The 24017-nt window shown below is 40.1% G+C and overlaps 1 protein-coding gene across 9 annotated transcripts in view; it reads right to left on the bottom strand.

Moving 5' to 3' along the window:
• Nucleotides 1-3981: 3981 nt before the first annotated feature.
• RAD50 (RAD50 double strand break repair protein) overlaps nt 3982-24017 on the bottom strand; it is a 204758-nt gene continuing 184722 nt past the window's right edge. For 8 of the 9 annotated variants that reach the window (XM_059174533.1, XM_059174532.1, XM_059174535.1 and 5 more), the window contains 4 exons: nt 9162-9247; nt 8507-8649; nt 5706-5839; nt 3982-4327 (listed from right to left, as the gene is read on the bottom strand). In XM_059174533.1, coding sequence (XP_059030516.1) covers nt 4141-4327; nt 5706-5839; nt 8507-8649; nt 9162-9247 — 550 coding nt within the window. In that variant the 3' untranslated portion in view covers nt 3982-4140. The remainder of the gene's footprint in view (nt 4328-5705; nt 5840-8506; nt 8650-9161; nt 9248-24017) is intronic. The other variant, XR_009353895.1, reaches the window with a different exon arrangement.

The following is a 24017-nucleotide window of genomic DNA, read 5'->3' as shown; positions in this document are numbered from 1 at the left end:
TGGGATTAGACTACAGTTGCCAACTGTGGTAACTGGCTTAAGAACACACTCTATGTTGGCTGTTTGCTCTTCACAAAATTCCCCTAGTCTCCTGTTTCCTTTCACTGGAATCATTTCAAGTTCTACTCTGAGGAGAACCCTAAGATAATTTTAAAGCTGAGTGGATGATATCTCCAAACAAGTGAGTGCAGAGAAGCCAAGAGGAGCAGACTGAGCACCAGAGGGCTGCCCCATCAGTAGGCCAGGGAAACTGCATGTGTAGGGAGAAACGGCTTCTCTTTCAGCAGCATTGGGGGTTGGCAGGAGTCCGAGGACAGAACCTGGGCAAGACAGTTGAGTGTCTGTGCAAGACAGTGATAGAGTGATGGGCCACGGAGTCTAAGCTGTAGAAGGGGAGAAAAAGATATGATGGAGGCGAGAACCTGAAACCTTGCGGGACTCAAAGAATTACTAGGGTTGGAGTCCCCAAGAGTGAACTGTGAATGTATCAGGTGCTTTTTGGAGAGCAAGGCGCTAATAGTGAGATTATGGAGAGCTGCATTTTTTGTTACTGAAAGGACTGGACTCTGGAGTAAGACTATGGAGTGTCTTGGGGCACCTGGGTGGCTCAGTGGGTTAAGCTGCTGCCTTCGGCTCAGGTCATGATCTCAGGGTCCTGGGATCGAGTCCCGCATCGGGCTCTCTGCTCAGCAGGGAGTCTGCTTCCCCCTCTCTCTCTGCCTGTTTGTGATCTCTGTCAAATAAATAAATAAAATCTTAAAAAAAAAAAAAAAAGACTATGGAGTGTTTTTTCAGTGCAGGAAGGGAGCAGAGAGGCCAGGGTTATGTTATATTATCATTTGAATGCTGAAATCACTGTGATTATGAAATTAGACCTGGGGAATGACTGCAAACAGAGGGCTAAATTTGTCAGTGAATAAGGGGTTGAGCAGGCTGGGCACAAAAGAAGAGAAACAGGAAAGAGTAAACTAAAGACAGGTTTTTCTTTAACAGTCACCTGGTACTTATGTGCAGTCTATAGTCTTTTCATCCTTATTAATAATCCTCCAGTATTAACAATCCTCCAGCTGTTTTACCTACGTGAAAGATATGGAAATGGAATAAATGACTTGCCCAGGGTCCCAGAGCCAGGGAGTGGTGATGCTTGGGTTTAGCTTATGACTTTGCCTCCTATTCTTCATCTCCACACTGTGATGCCTATTCATCCCTCATGTGAAGCAGGGGTGTTGAATGAAGAGTTATCTAGAAGCAGAAATGAACAGAAAGGCACCTACCCCACTTTCATGGCACAGGTACAAGGGGAATGGGAAGGGAGCCACTCTCAGAAGGGCTGTAAGAGAAGCTCCATCTGGGAATAGGAAATCTTTCAATTTGCAAATAACTATTTCATTGCCTGCATTTATCTTGTATTGCCCTTATTGTCATTCCAGGTTGTAATGACTAGCACTTTCAGAAACCTGTTGATGGAAGATCTCATGTCTTTTATCTAATGGGAAATGCTTCCTCTTTTGCTATTAAGATGACTTTAATTTTGATTTGATGACAAATAATGTTAAGAAAATATTTTGGGGGTGCCTGGTTGTCTCAGTCGGTTAAACCTCAGACTCTTTGATTTCTGCTCAGGTGAGGGTTGTGAGAGCAAGCCTCCATCAGGCTCTGTGCTCGTAGGCGTTTGCTTGAGATTCTCTCCTTCTCCCTCTGCCCCTCCCCTCACTTGCTCTCTAATAAAATCTTAAAAGTCTTTGCAAAATTTTTAGTTTTGCTAAAGTTAGGAGATACTAAATTTTATTTAAAAAAATGTGGTATCAGAATTTTTTCCTCTTTGGCTTTATTATGGTGATGATTTATGAACAGATTTATCACATTTTGAAATATTCTTGAATTCCTGAGCTATTGGTTATGGTGTATATTTAATGTATGGCTGGAATTGAAGTGCTTCTAGTTAATTTACAAATTCTTGGATCTTTGCTCTGAGACTGGTACCTTTGTGGATACCATGCTAGTTTGGTAAATAGGGTAATTTTTGTTTTTCAAAGCAAATTAGGATGGCCGAACCTTGTAAGTCTGTGGACAGGAAGTAGATGGTTGGGAGTGGTGGCTGTGCTGCTTGGCCCTTTGATCCAAGGGTTGGGTGAGAATCTGGACCAGGCTTTCTCAACGAGGGTTCTTCATGTGAATAATAGAACACAGAAAATGATTCAAGTAACTCTTTTTTAAGTTCTCTCACAGATAGTATGTAACTATATTTGCCCTTGAACAATGAACCCCAGGAGCTAGAGGCACCAACCCCTCAGTGCAGTCAAAAACCCATGTATAGCTTTTGACTACCCACAAACTTAACTATTAATACTGTACTGCTGACTGAGGCCCAACTGATGATATCAGCAGTTGATAAAACACATATTCTCTATATTATACATATTACATACTGTTTTGTTAGCATGAAGTTAAGATAGAGAAAAAAATACTAAGAAAATCATAATGAAGAGGAAATACATTTACAATATTGTACTTCACTGGGAGAAAAAACCCCAGTATATGTAGGGTTCAAACCTATGTTGTGCAAGGATCAACTGAGATCACCTTAGATGCACAGAAACTGATTATATACAATGGATACAGTATGAATTTCCTACTGCTGCTGCTTAGCCCACACTAAGCAGCTTAAAATGCCATAAACCAATTCTCTCACATGATTTGGGAGATCAGAACCCCCAAATCAGGGCTCTTCCTTTTGGAGGCTCTGAGGGGAGAGCATTCCTTTTTCAGCCTCTCCTGGTTGTCTGTAGTGCATGGCACATAGCCCTTCCTCCTCTTTCCAAGCACAGCCCTGTGGCCTCAGTTAGCATGCCACCTTCTCTGGCAACACACATGCTCTGCCTGAATGAGGCTAGTCACCATTACATTTCGGGCCTACCAGGATAATCCTGACTCAAGCTCCTTACCTTTAATCAAATCTGCCAAGTCCCCTTTGCCACACGAGGGAACATTCACAAGCTCTAGGGATGAGGACTTCACTGAGGGCCTCAGGGCTTGATTCTTTGCACACCCTGGTTGAGAAGGCCTGTCTGTACTGCTTGCTCAGGAGAGTTACAGGTGGCACAAAATGTTGTGCCACATGACTGAGATTCAGAAAGATAACACTCCATGGTCTAATTCAGCAGTGTGTGACTTGGTAGCATTGTGCGTGTCATGCTTGGGAAAAGCTTCCCATTGTCAGCTGGCAATTCCAGGAAAAAGGTGTGATTGAATTTTTGTTAGAAATGACATCTGTAATGAGAATGAGTCCTACTCTTCCAGGTCTGGTTGGACCCCACTAGGAGGAGGCTAGGATCTGGTGAGTCTTGTTTGCTCTCTACACTGTAATGCACACGGGATGAACAATCAGCATTGTTCATGAGCCGGAGATGATACACAGGACAGATGTAGAGAGGAACAGACTTCTTCATGATGGCAGATCATGCCCCAAGCCAAGGGAGGCCTGATCTGGATCAGAGCTTTCCAAAGGTAGATGTGCACAGTGGAGAACTTCATCTGTCTAGACCAAGCCCCAAGTTTGGATGGCTCCCTGACAGGAGCATGTGGGGAGGGAAGACGGTACAAACTGAGTTACATGATTATTTAAGGGTCCTTGAAACTCTAATGCCCCCATGTGACTACTTTGAATTTTACTTGGGGAAACTGACAGCCAGTGAGGGAGGTCACTTCTTGGATTTATAAAATTAAGAGCAGACTGAAATACTAAAACCTCTTCATTTCTGGTCATCTTCAGATATGAATGCTCAGTTGTAATTCACATTATCCAGACAGTGAGAATCTACTTCTCCAAAGTCCACTGAAAAGTGGAAGCCGAGTGAATTAAACTCAGGTACCGGGAAGCAGGGGAGCAGAATCCAACTGTGTTGCTACTGACCCCTCCCCGCCACCAAGGCATATCAGGGGCTGCCTACAGGGAGCTGAAGTCCAGGAAATCAGTCCAAATTTCATTTGAAACAATTTTAATGATGGTAGAACTTCTCATTCAAAATCCTAGATGCAAAGCTCCTCTGAGAGGACAGATTTTCCTACTGACTCAGTTGATACCAGAAATAAGCAGTTGCCTGAGGACTTGTGTTTCTAAGGCAAAAATCGTGACTATTTTTAATGAACATAAGAACCCAGGGAGCTAACACTACATTTCACGATCTCTGAGCACTGATCAATGTTCTTCTTAATCCTGTAGAATTTATCCACATATTCAGAGCGGCCTAAGAGCTCCACAAAATCTTCATCATGTGTGATGACCAGAAGCTGGAAGTTGCGCTGCTGTGAGCGACTCTTGATTATCCTGAAACAGTGTATTTAGAACATTTTATTACTGGAGAGCACAAATAATCCTTTCCTTTAGGTAAAAAACCACTGAGAACTTTGTCAGACACATGACACAATGTGATGACCAGGGCCTCTGCCAGTCCTATGGAATTGGGAGAGGCCTGGGCTGGACCCAGGCCTTCAAACCCTCCAGGTATGAGTCCCATCTCCTCTCTAGACAGCACAGGTGCCTGAAGTGATTCTTCACTTAGGTCTGACATAGGCACTGATAAGAATATATGATGTAATTTCTTCTAGAACATCAAGTTCTTCCTACTAAAGCAGGTAGAAATGTTTTACTTAATTTCCTTAATATCTGTGCTGTTCAACTTTAGGAGTCTGGTTTATTCCTTTGTCTGGGGTTTTTGTGACCTGTTACTAATTCTCTCTGGGAGAAAAGGAAAAAAAAAAGACCCAACTACAGGCAAGGGAAATTACATTTGCAAGCCCCACTGCCTTCTTAGGAGCTGGGTCTACTTAGAATTCTGCCACCACCAGTCACTAGATGCATCATTGGTATGACACACAGGAGGCCTGAGTGGGTGTACTGGGAACATTTTTGCTCATTACCTATATGCTGAGGTACCTAGCTATGAGACTGAAATCAGACTTTTTCTTTTAACTAATCATTTCTTTCTCCCTTGCCTGAAACTGGATGCATGTGGCTTCCTAAAGTATTAGCCCTCATGCGCTGGCCACATAAGACTACTAAGAGATGGCTGAGAAAGGGCTCCCCTCCCTATCAGCTCTGCCAAAAAGAATGTATCTGGAGTCAGAGTACCCAAAATAGCTTCTTCAGCTGGGAGAAAGTGCCTTTCCTCTGCCAGCAGAGTTTTTCAGCAATGGGTGCCTATCCCTGGAGCCTGTACCAAGGGCATGTGAATGTGGCAAAGGTGTGTATGATTTTACTTTCTAGTTTCTACTTAACCACTACTATACTTTTTGAGTAAGAGCTATCATTCTTCACAGGACTGGGGAGATGGGCCAAAATCCATTGTCAGCACCTACAAATGTTTTAGCAGGGCATGGTAAGTCCTCTACGTGACATGTGGGCACTGCTGGGTGGGGGTGGGGGGGTGGTTTACAGAAAAACCAAACCAAACCAAACCAAACCAGGAAACCCTTCAGTTTCCCTATGAACACACTCGGGGAGATGCAGGATGTGTCTGGGACTGCTGTTCCCCACCTAGTTCTTTTTTTAAGCATCTGAAGAATTACTATCAAAGGTAAAGCTTAAGGTCTGCCACCAACCAGCTTCCCCAAGGAAGACACATCCAGACAAGGTTTTCACTATAGTTTTTAAAGTAAGACAGAGAGTTCTATCATAACCTACCCCCAGGTTAGGAGATACTTACTCAACAAGAGCATGTGCAAGAGACTCAATGTTTTCTCGGTCAAGATTTGTTGTTGGCTCATCCAAGGCAAGGATGCCACAGTTCAAGCAGAACGTTTCAGCCAAGGCCAGGCGAATGATGAGGGAGGCTAACACCTGTAATAAAGCAGGAGAGCTGAGCTGTAGTGCACAGACCTTTTCCTCATTCACTTTTAGGAAAGTAGGCAGACCTGGCCTAATATCTTGGTCAGGGAAAGGGAGCAATGTAATGGGCTCACTGACCTTAGGTAAATCACTGCTCTTTTATCTGAGAGAGCATGGCACTGTGACCAGATGTTTAAACCCTTCCAGAATGTGAGCCATCAGGTACTTATCTCAGCCTGTCACTGGCAGTGAAATAAAATGCTAAAACCGATGGTGATCTCACTACCCCAAATACACACAAATCTTGTCAGCTATAATGAAACTTGAAGTCCCAGGTTTGAATCTGAAATGTATCACCCTTTATCTCTAACTAATAATTTGAGTAACAGTTTAACAATGTTAAAAATTCAAGGCCTGGATATTTTATTTTCCTGATAATAAGGTTAGTTAGGAAACGTGGACACATGACATCTTCCAGAGTCCCCCCCCACACGTCTTATCTCTGAGTTATCTTGATATCTCTATGTTGCATGGTGTAAAAGGGGCACCGGATACTGTGCCTTACCTACACTTAAATGTTTACGTGTATAAGTTTGAGCAAGCCAACAGAGAGAGAAAGAATATTCCTGGGTCAATGTATCAGAAGTACAGAAATATGGTTTTATGTAAGCCATCCAAGGAACTGACACTTGGAGGCACTTCTTGGTTAACAGAAACCCAATACTTAAACCCTCAGATGCGGCTGAAGCCATCTGAGGGCATAAGGGACACAGAACTAAGAGTGACAGAAAGTCTAGTAAGTATAAACCACTTCTGTGTGAGCTGTCAATACCCCATCCCCTGAACCTGTGAGCAAAAGGAGCATCAGCGTGGGACAGAACAGTTTACAGCTTCTCTCTGCTGCCCAGGGCAGGCTGGGAGACTGCAGAAGTTAGGATCATAGCTGGGCCCTTTGGGGAAGACCCTTCCTTTCTGTATTTGAACCCCATTGTGGCTGCCACCTCCACCACCACTACTACTACTACTACTACTACTACTACTACTACTCCTCAGAGTAGAGCCTAAATGAAGTTCCTGGCCCACCTCTACCAAACTATTAGTCTGTCTTCTTCCCCAACACCAAGGAAGCAATTACTGCTAATTTTTGTAATTTCAGAGTATCTTTGGGAAATCTACTTTGTTCAAATAATTTCCAAAGCATTCTTAACCCAAAGGGAAGGGTTTCAAAGTGTTTTTTCTTATTCATAACTACTAAAAATCACCAAAGCAAGTAGGAATACTGATTATAGATCACAAATTTGTCATTTTTGCAAACTATGATTAAGATAATAATCTGCATGTGCCTTAAATTAATATCTGCTGTCTGGGCTGACAATAAAATACATACACGCAGGACTGTTAAAGCAAAAACTGAAAACTATGAAATACCTCAGATAATGTGAGCCATTTCGAGAATTTTAAGATTTTGTTAAGAAAACTGGGGGTCCAGAAGGGTTTTGAAACATAATCTGCTTCTAATCTCAAAGAAGGAAGCTCAAGAATCCAGACTGTTTTGGTTATAGACCTGTGCACAAAGGAATCCAGCCTTGTTCCCAAGGATGCAGGTCCAATTTTCCTGACTCTTTAAAGCTTTATTCCTCTTTCTGATTTGCTCTGTGCACCCTATCCAACATAGCATATTCTGCCAGAGCCACATGTGGAGCCAAGTGCCTGGCCCAGCTACTGAGAGTGTCATGAATTCTGGTCTAGCAAACCCTTCTTTTAACATTTTTAAGCAATTTCTACACCCAACATGGGGCTCAAACTCACAACCCCAAGATCAAAGGTGCATGGTCTACCAACTGAGCCAGCCAGATGTCCCTAGCAGACCTTTCTTTTAGAGGATCTACAGGCCCAAAGGCTAGGCTGAGGGAGAAGAGGGGTGGGGACTCAGTCCTGTGATGAGGCTGCTTTCTCAATGAGAGTTTTATATTTTAATGCCTCATCTGGCTCAACCTAGGATCTCGTTTGGTGATACTATAGGTCATTTGTTTCTAACATCCTTCCCCACCTCTGATCACTCGAAATCAGGACACACTCTTGCAATTACAGTTCCATTTTTTTTCTTTCTTGGTGGCACATAAATAGTGTTATGTCTTACAACTGATGATATAATAACTTTGTTCCATAAGGAGTTTTATGAAACAAGGGTTGTTAGCTGCTTGTTCTACATAAGGCCTATCACATGAGAATGTTTCAGACCCTTCTCCTAAAAGACCACCTAATGGTGCAGGAAATGCTGGTTAGAACTGGAAGAGTGGGGGACACCTGGGTGGCTCAGTTGGTTGGACGACTTCCTTTGGCTCAGGTCATGATCCCGGAGTCCCGGGATCGAGTCCTGCATCGGGCTCCCAGCTCCATGGGGAGTCTGCTTTGCTCTCTGACTTTCTCCTCACTCATGCTCTCTATCACTGTCTCTCTCTCAAATAAATAAATAAAATCTTTAAAAAAAAAAAAAAAAGAACTGGAAGAGTGGAATGGGATAAGTGAGTCTGATCAACCTTATATGGCAACAAAGAGTGCTTCGAGGAGCTTCTCACCATTCCAGGGCAGCCCTGGGTGCTTTCATGGCACCAACAGTACTCTCTCCCCATCAATTCTCTGAGTATAGGTGGCTCCCGGGGCTCTTGAGATACCTGCCTTTTGTCCAGCACTGCATCGTCCTCGCATATCCAAAGCTGTGTCTCCTTTTAGCATTACCACGCGGTAGTTGTAATTCCGCCTTTTATCAGAGGCTGATACATTTTCATCGGCATCAGATCGAATTTCTATGTATTCAATATCTGACACAAAAAGATGGTTTCAGAGGAACCTACACTCTGCAGCCGTTTGTCATTTGCAAATATTAAGTAAGCCTTTGAAATAACATGTGAGCTGACATTACCATTCAACTGGCTAAGGAGGTTCAGGACACAAAAGCAACCCAGATGCCCCAACCCTCAGTCTCAGCTCTGCCTTTCTTAGTTCCCCTATTAAGAGTTTCCTCCTGCTGGTTTTCTTCTTATCGTCTTTCAGTTTATCCCTATCTACATTTCAACAGAATCTATTAGGTCATCAGTTAAATGTAATATGTATATAGCCAAATATGTAAGTCCTGTCAGGCTCTGGAATAGAAAACCTTTGCATTTTTTTTTTCTTGCTACATGATGTTGTCAAGATAAGAATTCTTAGAAAATCTCAAAGAGATATTCAGAAAGGGTCCAGGCGATAATGCTGGCATGATAAGAGATCCTATGTGGCAAGAGCTAGGGACAGGACTTTGGAAAAACCATTCACGACAAACCATGTCAATTACCTTGTCCACGATAGGTATTTCGCCAAAGGTCACGAATAATTTTGTTGATTTCTTCCATTTTCATACTGTGAAATTTCATGATTGCTCTGGAAAAAGAAGTCATTGGTACTTAAAATAAATGTAGTGGTAACATTAATTATATGTAATAGTATATTTTAAAAATATATGACATATAATGTATATCATAAAAGTAACATCTTAAAAATCTCATGAAATTATGGGTACTTCTAATGGTAAAAGCAGAATACAGTAAGAGCTAGAAACAATAACCGGAACTACAACACGGCTACAACATGGCTACTAATGAATACAGCCAGGCATGTACCCAGGGCCCCTGAGTCCTGGCAATGCTCCATGGTCACTCTGTGACAGGACAAATACCCCCTCTTGAAGAAGTATTTAAATACTGTAAAAATCTCAAAATGTGTGGACTTTTCTTAGGCTTGCTGGAAAGACTAGCTACTGAGGCCTACCAGCTACAGGAGGACAGCATGAGTAAAAGCTGGGAGGTGTTCAAGGTTCCCTAGTCTATGGGGACGTACATGCAACTCTGAACTGTGGCCTTTTCACTTCTGTTACTAGTATGGTTTACCAAAAGTCAGCCTCTTCAGGGGCTTTAATTCCTCAGATGAGTGAGCTTTTCTCCAACCAGAAGGTATGGTTGGAAGAACAATTTATAGGCTTAAGTTGAGATGAAGCTCGAAACTTCTATTTTCCCTTCCTAGCTAAAAACTAAGAAATCCAAACTCCAATTATATGCATTCATTTCCACTTGGCCTGTCAGCCTCCCCACTCTCACTTTGCAACACACTTCAGAAACTAGTACTTTCTAAACACTACAAAGAAGGAAAGAAATGTTTATTTAAAAAAAAAGCAGCCTGTTAGAAACTAACTTCTTTCTTCCTATAGTCACCTTTCATCAAAAAGCTCTTAGGTTCTTTGGAAATGGGTTTATGAACTAATAAATGTAGCATCAGTGACAAAAAGGCAAACATCACTGCCATGACTCTACAGAGGATGTGAGGTGGCCCTACTTCCATTTGCAAGTCTCTTATCTGATATATACAAAAAAAGAAACTGAACGTAATGCTACTGGCTCTGCAGAATCATTTCATGATCTTTTGGTTCGCCAGTAAGAGAGAAAGAAATGACTCAACATAAATACATTTTAAATATCAGATGAGGGATTTTGAAGTAATAAGACTGGAAAAAACCGTATTGTGCTTGCTGGTGAGAATGCTGCAAGCCTCCATTTTCTATTTCATACACCTAGTTTATCCCACCCTGACATTTTACACTCCTGTTAAAAGGACTGACACCAGACTTCTAAGTATTTGCCAAATAAGCAACAAAACCCCTAAAGAATGTTCTTGGGATCAGTCACTTAATCCGCAACTCTTCATATATTACAATCCTGATTTTTCAAATAACTTTTTAAAAAGGTCATCTTTCCATTCAACTTTAAGATCTTTCAATAACTAACCTATATAATCATACCCAAGGTGGAGAACAAACTCCACATGTCCAAGGTGTGCACACACAGCCCCTGCCATGGGTTCCTTGTACAACAGGTGGTGCTTCCTCACCTGTGTAAGAGAGCATTGCACGTAGCAGTTCTAGTCCTGAGGGAGATCCAGACTCCCAAAGGGGTGTGTCACACTGAGTTGATGCCTACTGCTGTTGGCCAGACCACTAGCTAATCTTTGTATTATCTCTCTCCAGTATGGAGTTTACCACCCAACTTGCAATAGCAGAGGATAATGAAGATAACCACATGACATCCACTTGAGGGATAACAGTAACATCAGTTGTTACTACTAATGACCATTTAAATCTGTGAAGCATAATTACAGTAAGCAATTACATCATTTAATCCTTACAACAATACTGGGAGTTAGCTTTAGTTATCCTCATTTTACCATTAAGAAAACAGATACTTTACGAATTTTCTGGAAAGGAAATTGATCCCCTTATAATAGCATCAAAACCAATAAAATACTTAGGTACAAATCTAACCAAGGAGGTCAAAGATCTCTACTTTGAAAACTAAGACATTGATGAAAGAAATTTAAACACACATATAAGTGAAAAAGATCTCATGTTCATCGATTTTGCAACACACTTCAATAGGTTACCCTTGAAATGTGTGGGAATACTCTTAAAATACCAAAAGCCAGCTACAGATTCAGCCCAATTCCTATTAAGTGCCACTGGCATTTTTTACAGAAATAGAGAAAACACTCCTAAAATTTATATGAAACCACAAAATACCCTGAAGAGCCAAAGAAATCCTGAGAAAGAATAACAAAAAGCAGGAGGCATCACACATTGATTTCAAGCTATAGTCTTGAAAACATTATGGCACTGGCATAAAAATAGACAAATAGATCAGGAGAAAAGAATCTAGAGACCAGAAACAAACCCCAATATAAACAGTCCAACTAAAATGTGCCAACGGTGCCAGTACTCAATACTTTAATATATGATGGTGGGATAAGTGGAAATTCACATGTAGAAGCACAAAACTGGACCCCTAAGTTATAGCACTCACAAAAATTAACTTGAAGTGGATTAAAGGCCTAAATTTAACACCTAAAACCATGAAACTCCTAGAAGAAAACATGGGGAGTAAGTTCTTCAACATGATTTTTTGGAAATCATACCTGAAGCAAAAGTAAACAAAAAATAGGGGCGCCTGGGGGGCTCAGTTGAGTGTTTGACTCTATAGACTTTTGCTCAGGTCATGATCTCAGGGTCATAGAATTGAGTCTCACACTGGCACTCAGCAGGGTGTCTGTTATTCTCTCTCTTGCTCTTTCCTTGCTCTGTTCTCATTCTCTCTCAAATAAGTAATTGTTTATTTAAAAAAAAAAAGAACATGGGGCGCCTGGGTGGCTCAGTGGGTTAAGCCACTGCCTTCGGCTCAGGTCATGATCTCAGGGTCCTGGGATTGAGTCCCGAATCGGGCTCTCTGCTCAGCAGGGAGCCTGCTTCCTCCTCTCTCTCTCTGCCTGCCTCTCTGCCTACTTGTGATCTCTCTCTGTCAAATAAATAAATAAAATCTTTAAAAAAAAAAAAAAAAGAACAAGTGACACTACATCAAACTGAAAAGCTTCTGCATGGCAAAAAGAAATCATAAATAAAATGAAAGGTCAGTCTAGAGAATGGGCAAAATTATTCACAAACCATGTATCTGATAGAGGGGATTAATATCTAAAATATACAAAGAACTCAGGAGCACCTGGGTGGCTCAGTTGTGTCCCAGGGTCCTGGGATGGAGCCCCAAGTCAGACTCCCTGTTCAGTGGTAGTCTGCTTTTCCTTTTCTGATCCTACCCCCTGCTCATGTCCGCTTGCTCTCTCTCTCAAGCAAATAAAATCTTAAAAAAAAAAAAAAAAAAAAGTACACACACACACACACACACACACACACACAAAGAACTCCTACAATTTAATGGCAAAAAAAGTTGACTCTTGAGTAACATGGAGGTTAGCAGTACCAAGTACCACACAGTCAAAATTCATGTGTATCTCTGGCCTAAAACCTACTAATAGCCTACTGTTGACTGCAAGAAGCCTTACCCATAACAAACAGTTGATTGACATGTATTTTATGTTATACATATTACATACTAGAGTCTTACAATAAAGTAAGCTAGAGCAAAGAGAATGTTAAGAAAATTCCAAGAGAAAATACATTTATGGAACTGTACCTTATTTACTGAAAAACATACAAAATTTAAGTGGACCCACACAGTTGAAAGCCATGTTATTCAAGGGTATCCTATAACTCAATTAAAAAATGGGCACAGGACCTGAACTGACATTTTTCCTAAGATACATAGATGGCCAATAAAGTACAAAAAAATACTTTTTATGATTTTACATCATAGAAAGATGTGTCACTAGTTGTTAGGGAAATACATATTAAAACCACAATTGAGATAACACTTCATACCTGTTAGAATAGCCATCATCAAAAAGACAAGAGATAATAAGAGGTGGCTTGGATATGGAGAAAAGGGAACCCTTGTGCACTGTTGGTGGGACTGTAAACAAGCACAGCCATTATGAAAAGCATTATGGAGGTTCCTAAAAAAAATTAAAAATAGAACTACCATTTGACCTAGCAATTTCCACTTCTGGGAATATATTCAAAGGAGATGAAAACACTGTGTCAAAGAGATATATGTACTCCCATGTTCACAGCTGCATTATTTACAACAGCCATGACACAGAAACAACCTAAGTGTCCATGGGTGAATAAAGATGTGTATATATATTCAATGGATAATTATTATTCAGCCATTAAAAAAATGAGGAAATCTTACTATGTGGGATAATCCGGAAGGACCAAAAGGCATTACCTAAGTGAAATAAGTCAGAAAAAGACAACATTGTATGATCTCACTTCTATGTGGAATCTAAACAAAACAAAAACACCAACCTCACAGAAAAAAGGGATTAGATCTGTGGTCACCAGAAGTGGAGGATGGGAGGAGGGAGAATTGGAGAAAGGTAGTCAAAAGGTACAAATTTCCAGTTACAAGTAAGCACTAGAGATGTAACGTACATCGTAATAACTACGGCTAACACTGCCATATGATCTACAGGAAAGTTGTTAAGGGAATACATCCTTACAGCTGTCATCACAAGGAGAATTTTTTTCCCCCTTTTATTGTATCTATACAAGAAAATGCACGTTAGCTGAACCCATTGTGCTCATCATTTTGCAGTATATGTAAAACCATCATCCTGTATATCTTCAGACAGCGAAGTATGTCAATTATTTCTCAATAACAGTTAAAAAAAAACCCTGAGGTCTCATAAAATTAACAAGTTGGTCACAACTAGAGAGAAGTGCTCAGGATGTTAACAGCCCTTGAATATCGTAATTAAAATTAAAAAGCAGTCAAAATGTCCTCTTCAAAGACACCAGGCTCAGTTTTATGAATCAACGTTAGCTCTAAAGTATATAAAGTATTACATAGCAAGAAGAGATAGAAGAAAAAAAAAGGAAACAAAAAGTACAGGCCCAATTATTTTGCTTATGAATATAGATACAAATATTCTAAATAAAATCAAATTTAGTGGTAAGGCATTAAAAAGACCAAGTAATATCGTGGTATCCAGTGGTATGATGACCAAGTAGCATTTAATCCAAGGAAGCAAGACTAGTACAACAGGAAAAATAATTTAAGATAACTCACTGCATTAACGGATTAAAGGAAAAAAATGCTTATCTCAGCAATTGTCAATTTGATATAAACACTGAGTTTTGATAAAATATTCAGAAAGTGAAAAACAAACATTTTTAAAAATTTGACAAAATGACTATCAAATATCCATAGCAAGCATCAAATTTAATATATTTAATATATTTCTATTTTAATGTTAAAATAGAAAGGAATGGGGTGCCTAAGTGGCTCAGTGGGTTAAAGCCTCTGTCTTCAGCTCAGGTCATGGTTTCAGGGTCCTGGGATGGAGCCCCGCATCAGGCTCTCTGCTCAGCAGGGAGCCTGCTTCCTCCTCTCTCTCTGCCTGCCTCTCTGCCTACTTGTGGTCTCTGTCAAATAAATAAATAAAATCTTAAAAAAAAAAAAAAAGGAGAACTTTTAAAGAACAAGAGAAAGATGCCTCTTCTTACGTCTACTCTACAATAATATCCTAGAGATACCTAACAATTCAGCAAGACAAGAAAAATGAAGAATGAGGGGAAAACAACTTGTCATTGTTTCTGCAGATAATATAGTTGTACCTTAGAAAATCTAAGAAATCAGGTGCCTGGGTGGCTCAGTGGGTTAAGCCTCTGCCTTCGGCTCAGGTCATGATCTAAGGGTCCTGGGATAGATCCCGCATCGGGAATAAATAAAATAAAATCTAAGAAAATCTAAGAAATCAATGGAAAAACTATTAAGACTAATAAAGTGGTCAGAAATAAACATAAAAAAATTGGTATTATTATGTAGTAAACAAAATCCAATAGGAAACCTAATAGAAAAGAGGATCCTATTCACAGTGGCAATAAAAAATTATGAAATACCTAGGAAGAAATCTAACAAAACGGTACAGGATCTAGAGGGAAAGACTATAAAATCTTATAAAAGAACAACTTTTACAACAGAACAAAAAGAACTAAGTAGGAGAAACTTACATTTGAGTGCAAAATAGGAGATTTAATATGGCAAAGAAGTCCATTCTCCCCAAGTAATCCATTAAGTTAAATGCAGTCCATATAGAACTCCCAAAGAGATTAAAAAAAAATTCATGACATCCACAAGGTGACTTTATTACTTTTTTTTTTAAGATTTTATTTATTTATTTGACAGAGAGAGATCACAAGTAGGCAGAGAGGCAGGCAGAGAGAGAGGAGGAAGCAGGCTCCCTGCTGACCAGAGAGCCCGATGTGGGACTCGATCCCAGGACCCTGAGATCATGACCCGAGCCGAAGGCAGTGGCTTAACCCACTGAGCCACCCAGGCACCCCCACAAGGTGACTTTAAAGTTAGTATCTAAGACATAGGTAAAAGAAGAAATCAAAGTACTGGTACAGGAATCAAGATGAAATAAACTCCCCCTCACCCCCAAAACAGAACTTTTAGTCTTTAACTGACATTTCCCATCAGTGGGAAAAGTTTCAATAGTGTTGTAAAGAGGGAAAAATTACATCTCTATCTTTATTCTTATTTTGTTTAACTTCATGTTTTTTTAAAGACTCATTTGTATTAGCCAGAGAGTTAAAGAGCATGCGCTCACGCGAGAGAGCATGAGCACATGCGCGTGCACACACACATATAAAAACACGAAAGCAGAGGGAGAGGAATTCAAGTAGGTTTCAGGCTGAGCATGGAGCCCAACAGGGTGCTTGATCTCATGACCCTGAGATTATGACCTGAGCTGAAATCAAGAGTCAGATGCTCAACCCAATGAGCTACCCAAACACCCTATCCATCATCTTTATTATAAACCTCAAAATCCAAATAAAGGATTAAAAGTCAAATAAAACTATCAGAATAATTATAAATAAATAAAAAATAAATAAAACTATCAGTTTTATAATCTTAGGAATGAAAAGCCTTTCTAAGGGAGAAGCCATAAATATGACTTAAAGATTTGCCTACCAAAAAATTAAAAGTCCCCCAAAATACCATAAAGTTAAAGGTCAAATGACAAACTAGGAATAACTACTTGCAAGGTATGAGAAAAGGATTACCACAGAAAATCTATTTAAAAAAAAAAAAGTGGGGGGTGCCTGGGTGGCTCAGTGGGTTAAAGCCTCATGATCCTAGGGTCCTGGGATCAAGCCCCACATGGGGCTCTCTGCTCGGCAGGGAGCCTGCTTCCTCCTCTCTCTCTGCCTGTCTCTCTGCCTACCTGTAATCTCTGTCAAATAAATAAATAAAATCTTAAAAAAAAGTGGTACAACTCACTATGAAAAAGATAACCTAACAAAAAGTGGTAAAGAGATATGAACAATAATTCTCAGAGGAGAAATACAAAAAGCCAACATATAAAATGATATTTAACCTCACTAGTAAACAAGGAAATATAATCCAAGTGAGAACATTTTCTGTGCAATGAACTGGCAAAAATTAAAAAGGTTGATAATATGAAATGCAGTCATGGAGAAATGGGTATTCTCATACTGGTGGAAACACAAATTTTTGTCTTAGGAAGCCATTTTGGCACTAACAAGTTAAAAATGCTCATACCTTCAGTCTTAGTAACTCTGTTTCTAAGAAGCTATCTATTGGTCTATCTGCCCAAGCATGCAAAGACTTTTGTTGTAGCATTATCTATAGCATCAAACATTTAAAAACTTTCTAATATGTCCATTGACAGTGAAATCAAGCAGGTTACATCCATTTCACAGAATATTACATAGCCATTATAATGACAAACTTTCGTACATAAAAAGATTTTCATCACATGTTCAGAGACAAAACAAAAATACCTACAGTGTGATACTATTCACATAAAAGAAAGACCTATTTGTGTGTACATAACATCCAAAAAGTACTGTGAGGGAAATGACAATGTCATCACCCTAATATTAAGTGTTCAATGAATTCTAGACATTCTCATGGAAATGAACCCAAGTCTAATATGAACTGTGTTCTATAATTTACATAGTAATGGACAACAGGAAAGCATAAATGAAATACAAGGCTAAGTGGTACAAGTGGTACAAATATCATGAAGGAAGGAAAAATGACATCATTTGGAAAGGGCTTCATCAAGGTAACATTCCACAGGGGGAGAAGGATCACAGGAAAATACGAGGTGTCTTAAGGGAACAAAATGGTTCAGTTTGGTTACAACACACTGAACAGTGAGAGACAAAATGAGAAAGACCAATATGGAGAGTGTTTCTTAATATCAGAAGTGAATAGGGATTACCACCTTTAGGAAAATAAACCTGGTACAAGTATACTGGGTGGGAAGGGACCTTGTGTGCAGAACCATGGGTGAGCTGACACAGGTCCAAAAATTAACTTCACAACACACCTTGTAGCCCTTGGACTTTAGAGATAATGAATATTTAAGAATGACCTTGAAAATCCATGATGTGTAGTAACTATCCTTCTGCTCAAAGATGCAATACAAACGATGATCTTATGGACCGGAAACTGTCGCAGCTCAGTGGTCATCTGAGTAGTTGCATCAGCCCCACCATGTGCCTGGAGTGTGTATGTCACTCAGTGACATTTATTCTCACTCTTGTGAAAAGTGACTCCCAGAAGAAAGTAAAAATGTCCAAGATCTAAGACAGCAGTGGTTTATAAAATTATTTAGTCTTATATTTAAATACTCTTTTGCATGTAGAAAGAGTTCCTTAAAAATTTCAATAATAATCAGTTGCATTTTAAGAGGACAAAATGATGGCTTTAGTGGTAATTTGTATTTTGATGTTCTGTCAAAGTCCTAAAATGTGATCCTCACACGACAAGGACTTAATACATTATTTAAACCCACAGAATGTAAAATACCAAGAGTGAACAAAATGTAAACTACAGATCTGGGGTGATCTGCTGAGGGATGGTGATAGGGAGTGGGGTGGGGGGAGGCTATGGTTGTTGGCTGTAGAGATGGGTAGGGAGGGAGAGGGGATGGGGATATGGCAAATCTCTGTACTTTCTGCTCAGTTTTGCTATGGACCTAAAACTGCTCTAAGGGTATTTAGGGGCGCCTGGGTGGCTCAGTGGGTTAAAGCCTCTGCTTCAGCTCAAGTCATGATCTCAGGGTCCTGGGATCAAGCCCCGCATCGGGCTCTCTGCTCGGCAGGGAGCATGTTTCCTCCTCTCTCTCTCTGTCTACTTGTGATCTCTATCTGTCAAATAAATAAATAAAATCTTTTAAAAAAATAAATAAAATAGTGCATTTAAAAAGAGAGAGAGAGAAAGAGATCCATGCAAGCAGAGCACACGGGCTGTTTCCATCCATGTCTTTTTCATCCTTTACACGCCAGGCTGACTGCACTGTTCTTCAGCACCTCTTTGCACCATGGCTTCTGCCCCAACAATGAGATAATTTTCCATTTTGTTCTAAGTTGTCCAGCTGCCTCCTATACTTGCCCCCTACTCTTGGACCTTTAATAAAAAGCTTCTGCAAGCCTCTGAGTTACTGTCTTCCTAAGTATACATGGGTTCCAGCTTGATGTCACAAATGAAGCTTGTCAGGCCTCCCCAGGACAGTAGTTCAGGGTTTTTGCTGCTTCTCTGAGTCCTGTTTTTAAATGATTCTGGGACTCAGCCATTAGCAGAGAACTGAACACCTGAAACAGAGTCATTCCAGAGCAGGTACCTAAGGGGTTGGAAAAATATCACCTAAATAGACCAAAACCTTGCTATCAGGAAAATGCCTTTCCTGCCTTCATTATTTAAACCATAACCAGGACTCAAATACTGAGATAGAAAACCAGCATTCTTCAAAATTTGAAGTGATGCTCAAAATCCAAGGAGCACATAAAATAGCAAGTAAGTGGGTTTCCCCCCATTCTCAGCTATTTCACTGAATAAAACATTAAGGGCCAAATACATGAGTCTTATTAATAAAAAAAAAATTAGTTCAGAATTAAGGTAAAAACTACTAAGTTAGTGAAAACTTACCAAGTTAGAAAAAAGCATTAAGAAAGATTATACTTGCAAAAGACATTTCCCAACATTATCCTCATCCTTGTATTTAAAAGTGTGCCAAATTTTCAGATATATAAATTGCTAAAAGAAAAAAAAAAGCAAAACAAAAAACTGGCTATGACCACAGCTATTTGTGATCACAGTGGATACTCTTCCCTACTGCTCTAGTACTTACTGCTATGACAACTGTCTCCCTATATTTAGGTCAACGGAAGCACTCTTCTACAAGGGAACGATGAGTGTCACGTTCTACTAAGTATCATGTTCCAAACTAACAGGGACTTTCACTACTTAGCAAAACTCAAAATCTGTCATTTACCAAACTGAAGTCATACATTTAATAGAAAAATGACCTCTTTTTCTAGATGCAACCCTTAAAAACTATTAAACTAATTTCCCAAAATGCTTAAAACTATTGGCCACACTCTTAAATAACAGCTTTTAAAATTCAGGCAGTGGTTAAACTACCGTTCAAAGACAAACATTTGGTTAAAGAACTGCAGTGAGTGAGAAATGAGAAACCAGCTATCTTTTGGTTTTGCTTGATGCTAGTGAGGCTGCTGATGTGGAACTGTACTGTATTCATGGTGAGGGCAAGAATGGCGGCTGTGAGGTGAGCCTTGGATCAATCCCTCATCCCTAAGCTCTCCTCCAGTACAAGGACCCAGACTCTGGACAGATTCGCAGAGCTGGCTGCCTTGGCTGCAAAACTGTATTATGTGTTTTCACTGAGTTTCAGAAGAAGTGTGACTTAACATGCAACATTCTGTACTTGGGGGGAAAGGACAGGGGAAAACTTGGGGCATAGAACACTGTACTCTTGAATGATACATTCCAGAAATCACGGGGTGCCTGGGTGGCTCAGTTGGTTAAGCATCTGCCTTTGGCTCAGATCACGATCCTGGGGTGGAGCCCTGCATTGGACTCCCTGCTCAGTGGGGATCTGCTTCTCCCTTTCCTTGCTCAAACCCCTCCTTCTCTCAAATAAATAAAATCTTAAAAAAAATCATTTAATTGAAGCCTTCTTTTTAGAGCAAGGGGTTTACCATATTCTAAATGGTATAATTTTCTTCCCTTCTCATCTAGTATGAGTGTCTCTGACCACTGGCAAGCTTATAATCAGTGATGTTTTTGATGATTACTAATAACAGATGGTATCGGCTTTTCTTGAAAATGCACTGCTAGTTTCCTGTGTTACCCTAAATAGACAGCTGAATGCAACAATTACACTGATTGCATGCTTCATTCTAAGAGGTGAAACAATGAGGGAAATTTTGGACCTTTCTTCTAGGTGAGAAGGCAAATTTAAGGCTCACAATATCAACCTTAAGAAGGCCACCATTTGCTAGCACAAGCCCACAAAGACTCAATTTTGGGGAAATCTGTACCACTTCTTTTTTTCTCATTTAGAAGAATCCATCTGATTACTAGATAACAGAACTCAGTAAACAGCCTGGCTTTGTTCCTTAGGCAAGCTTAAATTGCTGGAAAGCACCTCTGCACCTCCCCGCCCCCACAAACTCCTCCTGACTGGCCCCAACAAGCCCCCTCACTCTGCTCAGTATGATGGCTCTGGCACTGAGGTATTTTTCTCTACTGAAGTGCCCTTTGTTCCTTATTCAAGACCAAGGTCAAATACAGACTATGGAGTACCCACCATGGGCTCCCCTATTGAACCATTAGCAGTTTACAGTAGGGACAGGGTATGATATTCCTGTCTTCCCAGAGCCCGACAAAGAAAACACTAACAAAGCTTTTTGAATGAACATGTGCCTAATAGAGGGAATTTCTCTTCTTCCTTCTGTCAAGGCATCTTGGAGTATGGAGGGATAGCTGGAGGGGTCCTAGATATAGTTTTCTATTCAGTTAACACATATGAAACCCCAAGTCTGCAGGTCAATGTATTATGAGGAGGAGTTACCTTGTAGCAGAATACATGCAAGTAAAATTTTTTAAAAGACCAACCTACCTACCTTGGCCCCACAGTCCCCTCTGCCTATCACCCCACTTTTCAGCTCCCCTTCACAGAACTTCTCTTAAGAATTATCTCTACTCACTGTCTCCACTTCTTAGCCCCATTCTCTCCTCATCCAACTCCAAAGCTTCAGTTTAAACCATGCCATTGAGATTGCTCATTAAAATCATTAACGCCTCCCTCTGGCAAATTCAAGGGTCACTTCTGAGTCTTCATCTCATCTGACCTCTCAATAACACTAGATTCTTGAAATAACTCGCTTCACTCAGTTTTCAAGATATCGTAACTTTTCATGTTTCTCCTTTTTCATCAGCTATCTACAGTTGTGTCACGTAACCTCCCTCTGTGGCTTTAAATACTATATATATGCTGATGATTCCCAAATTTATCTTCTCAATTCTAGATTACACACCTAACTGCTCGAAATGCCTACAGGTGCCTTACTAAACAGTCTAAAACAAAACTCTAGATTTTCCCCTCCCAAATGCTGCCATTTCAGGGAATGGCAATTTGCTCCCCCAACATCCTGTTGCTCAAGTAAAAGTATGTAGGAACAACCTCTGATTTTGTTCTTTCCTCTTCCTCACCTATATTCAATTCAGAAAGAAGGCCAGTCAACTCCATATGCGAAACAAATCCCGAGTCCATCCACTTCTCTCCATTTCCACTGCTACCTCCCTAGTCCAGTCCATCACCATTTCTTGGATTTTGAAAACAGCTTCCCATCTCCTTGTTTCTACCTTTGCCCCTCTGCAATCCATTCTCCAAACAGGAACCAGTGCAGTTTCTTCAAACCATGAATCAGATTATATCACTTCCTTGCTTCAAACCCTTGGGACTTTCTATCAAACACAGAATAGTATTGAACTATTTACCAAGGCCACAAGGGCACCTACATACTCCGGAACCATTTGTTTCTGACCTCATTCTCTTGCTCGCTATATTCTAGCTATGCTACCCTTCTTAGTCCTTGAACCCCTTCTGTTCGAATTGGTCTTAGGGCCTATGCATCGCTGGTCTATCCACCAGGAAGGCTTGCATCTCTGCTTTCTGTGAGTATGTTGCTCCCTCTCAACAATCAGGTCTCAGCATAAATGGCACATTCTCAGAGAAGATCCTGACTTAGAAAAAAGCTTAAAGTAGCCCCTCAATTACCCCATCACCAAAGTTAATTTTCCCTGGATAATCCTAGACAGCCTTAACCTTTTTGATAAATACTTGACCTTTACAAGGTAGATGCAAGAATTCAATTAGATTATGGGTAACAAACAGTAAGTATTCAATCAATATTAATGTCTTCTCTGTACAGCTCCCACTCTTTAAAATTGTCTCAAAGAATGAGTAAATAGAAACAGAAACCTACATTTTCTTATTAGTAAAGTTAAGTTCCTTAGAACTAGTAAAGAATAGAGAGTTTGGGGCACCTGGGTGGCTCAGTGTTAAAGCCTCTGCCTTCAGTTCAGGTCATGGTCCCAGGGTCCTGGGATAGAGCCCCGCATCGGGCTCTCTTCAGCAGGGAGCCTGCTTTCCCCTCTCTCTCTCTGACTGCCTCTCTGCCTACTTGTGATCTCTGTCTGTCAAATAAATAAATAAAATATTTTGAAAAAAAAATAGAGAGTTTAAGAATTTATATTAAAGAATGGAACATGAAAAAGAAAGCTGGACTAAATGGCCTCTGAGTTTCCCTTACAACTTTGACTCAATGGTGACTACAATAGACTTTAAAAAAAAAAAAAAAAAGCTTTCCAGGGCACCTGGGTGGCTTAGTTGTTAGGCTTCTGCCTTTGGCTCAGGTCATGATCCCAGGGTCCTGGGAATGAGCCGCACATTGGGCTCCCTGCTCAGCAGGAAGCCTGCTTCTCCGTCTCCCACTCTCCCTGCTTGTGTTCCCTCTCTTGCTGTGTCTCTGATAAATAAATAAATAAATAAATAAATAAATAAATAAATAAAAAAAAAAAAAAAAGATTTCCATTTTATAGAAAAGGAACTGAATCCCAGGGCATTTGAACAATTTGCTAGCTGTCAACAGTGATATTTGAATTCAAATACTCTCCAGAGAAAATACTTTTAACTGCACATTATGGATTTTTGAGGCTTCAAAAAGTAGAACTTACCAACTTTTACAAAAACATTTCCCACTTTGTAAGAATTCATTTTTCATAACAATCAATGTAAGTTATTCTACTCTATACATTAAGTTTTTAATGACAGACTCCCTTTTGGAGGGAGTCTTAGTAAGGCAATAAACTTGCCTTACTAGAAGTGGGTCTCCTATTCCTTAGTGCTTAAAAAAGTTTGCTAGTTTATTGGGTACACAACATCTATTAATGAAGAACTAAAAAATAAAGCCTCCTGAAGGCATCTATGAGATAGCTGGAAGGACTAAAAAGAATTATGAAAGGCAAAAAGGGGAGGAAAGAAAGACAATATCTGTACGTATAGTCTACTGGGTAAGGATTTTTTTTTTTTTTTTTAAGATTTTATTTATTTATTTGACAGAGAGAGGTCACAAGTAGGCAGAGAGGCAGGCAGAGAGAGAGGAGGAAAAAGGCTCCCCGCTGAGCAGAGAGCCCAATGCGGGACTCGATCCCAGGACCCTGAGATCATGACCTGAGCCGAAGGCAGCAGCTTAACCCACTGAACCACCCAGGCGCCCATAGGTAAGGATTTTTTAATAATGTCTTGCTAATGTTGTTTCAAAACCTTAAATTTCAACACTTTAAACCGCTGGGTCTAGAAACTTTGT

Source organism: Mustela lutreola, chromosome 5 (genome assembly GCF_030435805.1).
Source record: "Mustela lutreola isolate mMusLut2 chromosome 5, mMusLut2.pri, whole genome shotgun sequence".
Classification (NCBI taxonomy): Eukaryota; Metazoa; Chordata; class Mammalia; order Carnivora; family Mustelidae; genus Mustela; species Mustela lutreola.
This window is presented reverse-complemented; position numbering and strand designations above follow the sequence as displayed.